Here is a 4,648-nt window from a genome sequence, read left to right on the forward strand (position 1 = left end):
CCAGAGGGTAAGGGAGGTGGAGGGTAGTAGATAAGAGTAAACAGGATCAAATATATAGTGATGGAAGGAGAACAGACTCTGGGTGATGAACACACAATGTGAGATATAGATGATGTAATACAGAATTATACACTTGAAATCTATGTAATTTTACTAACCATTGCCACCCCAATAAGTTTTAATTTAAAAAAAAATACTTCAAAGAGAATTTGTGGTTTGACCCATCTCTCCCCTCCTCCACTTAATTATGCTATAAAATGGTAGAGAAAAGTAGAAAAAGAAGTGATCTGTCAATTATTCATACTAAGTTTTCAAATATATCAATCAAACAGTTGACATTGAACCAAAGCAAATTTCCAAGTATGGGTAAAAACAATGAGCAATTATTCAAAATTTTGCTCTTTCAACTTGTTCCATCAAAGTCAGAAAATCCCCCATTTATTGAGGGAATATTTACATATTTATGAATAAATTTCATACTATCATATGAAAAATTATTCTAACCTCCTTTAATGACTATCTTAATGTAATTTACTCTACATGCATTGATGAAACTATAGTTTGCAAGATATAATTTATCCAGGGAATAGCCCCATAATTTATAAATAAAACATACCAAAAGAGAAGGATTTTGAAGATACAAGTTAATTGTTCTTATGTTTCCACAGACGAGAATCATCATGCCTGAGAAATTAATGTAACCCTAATACTCGTAGACTTTTTGCTCATGGGATTCCCTGATGACCAGGTGCTACAGAGACTCTGGACAGCTCTCTTCTTCCTGATTTACATGGCAGCCCTGACAGGGAACCTCCTCATTATCACCCTCGCCACTATTGACCAGCATCTCCAATCCCCCATGTATTTCTTTCTGAAGAATTTGTCCTTGATCGATATCTGTTACATCTCTGTCACAGTTCCCAAATCCATCATGAACTCTCTGACCAACAGCCATTCCATCTCTTTCATGGGATGTGCCTCACAGGTATTCCTTGTTATTTTTTTCGCTGGCACAGAGTTCGCCCTCCTTCTAGTGATGTCCTATGACCGCTATGGTGCCATCTGCCACCCGCTGCACTACGAGGCCATCATGCATAGAAGCACCTGTGTGCAGATGGTGACTGCCTCATGGCTCAGTGGGTGTCTCTATGGATCTCTTCATGTTGCAGGTATGTTCTCTGTCCATTTCTGTGGGCCAAATATAGTGCATCAGTTCTTCTGTGATATTCCATCTTTGCTGACACTTGTTTGTTCTGGGGAGAAAGTTTTAGAATATGTGTTTATTATTGCTAGTTGTTGTTTTACTTTTGTATGTTTCATTTTAATGGTTGTTTCCTATGTTTATATTTTCTCCACTGTCCTAAAAATTCCTTCTGCAGAAGGAAGACTGAAAACCTTTTACACCTGTATGCCCCATCTCACTGCGGTGACCTTGTTCCTCTCTTCTGGATTTATTGCATATTTAGGTTCAGCTTCTAAATCTCTATCATCACTAAACCTCTTTATGACTGTGTTATATTCTCTGTTACCTCCCAGCCTGAATCCTGTCATTTACAGCCTCAGAAACAGGGACATGAAAGTGGCCATTGGCAATTTTTTTGGTGAAAAAATGATACCAAAGATATAAATATCTAAAATATCAGTTACTTTTCTGAACCCAATTGTTTGGTTTATATAAATTGTTTTCAAGTTATTAGAACCCTATTACATTATTGGTGCTCATACACTGAATGGTGAACTTATCTGATTAGGTGGGTCTGAATGTCAGTGGAGTATTTTGGCAATTTCCACCTCAACAGAAATCTTCTAATCTTTATGTTCACATCAATTGGCCCCTGGTATAGAGTAATATTGTTTTTCATTTCACATACTTTTTCACCAGCACTTTTTACTTAGGAAGATTTTGTAAAGTTTCAAATTTTGCTTACTTTATTACAACTCCAGGTCATTTTTTTTTCCATTTTACTCTTGCAATGGTTAATAAAAATGAGTAAATCTAAACATATTATTTTCTTCTCTTTCATTTGTATTGGCAAGTATATATTTATGAGTTCAGCTTAATTAATTCAATGATTAATCCCCCAATATTGTCCTTGCAAACACTATAATCACAACAGTCTTTAAAAGAATGTATGATCACAGTGTATTGGTAGTAGAAGTCATTGGAAATCACATAATGACATTTTGTTAACAAGCAAGGAACATTTTATTGTATGCATATTCTCAAAAAAACCCACAAAAACAGAACCCACAAAAAGGATTAAAGGACAAAGTTTTCTAGCTCTCTGGGGTAGGCAGGGCACCATATATTATAGAAACACAGATGGAACAAGGATAAAATATACTAGTCAACACTACCTGCTTCCCCAGTCAAAAAAGGCTATAGAGAAAAACACTTTAAATTGCATTCTAATATAAATTTGTTGCACAATTAAACTTCAACTTGCTCAAAGAGTTATTATATAATAAACTTCAGAATATAGAATAGCATTCAACAATCTGCTCACAATTAACAGGTAAGCAAAAGACACTGGAATAAATATAACATGTATAACTTATTTGTTAAACCTCACATTTATAATGAGCAGTTGGTTTACCATTAATAGTAACTGGTTTCTAACATTTTAAGAGACAGCAGATCTAGTAATGGAAGTAGAAAGTAATTTAAAGAAAACTGATTTAGAAAATATCTCCTTGGGTCTGAGACACTACAGTGTTTCTTACATACTTCGGCCAGTTTCAACAGTTTAAAAATGTGGAAACTAACAAACTGAATTCTTTAGGGAGGAGAACAAAGTGACATATCCTATAGCAATATATTTTGTTTACATCCTTTAGGCAGCAGAACTAGGACATAGCAAACAGAGATTTATGATGAAGTGAATAATGTCTCTACCAAATGCTATAGGGGTATTTCTATCACTTTCACTAATAAAAGGCAATTTAAAAACATGTTTTAAATGAAAAAATTGATATCGTCTTATCCCATACATACTAGATCTAAACATAAGGAGCTTCTCTAACATTATGTATTTCTTAATCCCTATTTGTACAAATTAGTGTAAGTATTCAGGAATGGAAAAACAGGTAAACATTACCTGAAGAACTATTTTAAATGACCCACTTAAGAGTAATGCAGTCAAAATAAGGCAGTAACTACAAGCTTAGCTGTACTTTCCTTATGTACCCAGTAAGTAAAATTGAGAAAATAATTTTTGCTCACGTCTGTAAAATAATTACCCTATTTACTACCTAAAGTGCATCAGAAACAAGACAAACCTGCCATGTGTGTTTTCAAACAGAAGAAAATGATAATAGACCCTAGTGGAAAGAAAAGTATATTAAAGCGTTCTTCTTTTCTTTTCCAATGCCATGCTCCAGTTCTTTCTTAACTATATATTTCCTCTTTCATTTATATTAACTTAACCCCTGAAGAGGCACTGTAACAATCTTATAGTCTTTATGGAACATTGGAGTTTTTTATTAAGAATTTTTTAATAAAAAGGAAGTTTGAAAGCTATGGTGTATTCTTGGCAAATGTGATGTTCTTCTCAGTCTACCACAGACATTTAAAAAAATCACATTTTAGGAGGATTTCTGGTCAATATGGTTGAGTATATAAATGCTGTGTTTATCTTCTCTCACAACCACATCAAAATTACAAGTAAACTATGGAACAACTATCATGGAGAATTGCCTGAAGTCTAGATGAGTCAAACTTCTATAACTAAGGACAGCCACCTGGAGACTGGTAGGAGGAGCAGAGACATGGAACGAGCTGGTCCCTCACCCCGGTGTTACCATTAAATATCAGGAGGGCTATCTCAGCTGAGGAGGTCCCCTGCAGAGGAGCAAGTGGTCCCAGCCCCACATCAGGCTTCCCAGACCAGGGTTCCAGTGCCAGGGAGAGAAGTCCCTATCATTTCTGGTTGTGAAATCCAGTGGAGAATGTGGTTGAATGAGCCGGAGTGTGACTGCATTTCCAGGCACTCATTTTAAAATGCCTACACATGGACTTACTCACTGATGGACTCACTCTCTTTGAGTTCCAGTGCTGAGGCAGCAGCTTGAAAGGTGCCAGGAACATAGGAGGAGGAACTGAGTTGTCTGGCTTCAGGGCAAGGGTTGGAGGGGCAGCTTTCTCCCAGACTAAAGAGCTGGAGGAAGCCATTTTTTCTTTCCGAGACATCACCTCACCAAACATGCAGACCCAGGTGTTTTCCATACCTGAGTCTCCAAAAACCTGGATAACACCACTTGTCCACCCTCCCCTGATGATTCCCTAGGATGCCACCCCACCCAAATTTTGGTCACACTCAAGACACTTCCAGTGGCATATCTGTATAAATGACCTGTCTTGGCTCATGCTGCAGACTTTCCTAAAATTTCTCAAATGTTCACAATACCCAAACAAGCAGCATCTAACTTAGGTGTGTCCTCTACCTCTTGCTGAGCATCCCTAAGCCAGGCACTAGCTACAGCCAACCTCGGTCATGGTTTGGTCTCTTGAGGAGCGTCCCACACCAGCATAGGTAACAGATATCTGCAGATTGTTTTCTGGCTCATGCCAGATTGTCCTGGGCAGAGCACAGGCTATAGCTGAACCTGGCCTGCAGCAGGGCACCCCCCAGAGGCATGGGGCTGGCCC

At 37.5% G+C, this 4,648-nt stretch overlaps 1 protein-coding gene across 1 annotated transcript; it reads left to right on the forward strand.

Annotated features, from left to right (window-relative positions):
- The first annotated feature begins 362 nt into the window (after positions 1–362).
- Positions 363–1,627, forward strand: LOC141567350 (olfactory receptor 14A16-like). The gene is made up of 2 exons (XM_074314096.2): positions 363–366; positions 690–1,627. The coding sequence occupies exons 1-2, from the start codon at positions 363–365 to the stop codon at positions 1,625–1,627; spliced, it is 942 nt and encodes a 313-aa protein (XP_074170197.1).
- Positions 1,628–4,648: the final 3,021 nt, after the last annotated feature.

This window comes from Rhinolophus sinicus, chromosome 5, assembly GCF_057876585.1.
Source record: "Rhinolophus sinicus isolate RSI-liver-muscle chromosome 5, RSI-T2T, whole genome shotgun sequence".
Lineage (NCBI taxonomy): Eukaryota > Metazoa > Chordata > Mammalia > Chiroptera > Rhinolophidae > Rhinolophus > Rhinolophus sinicus.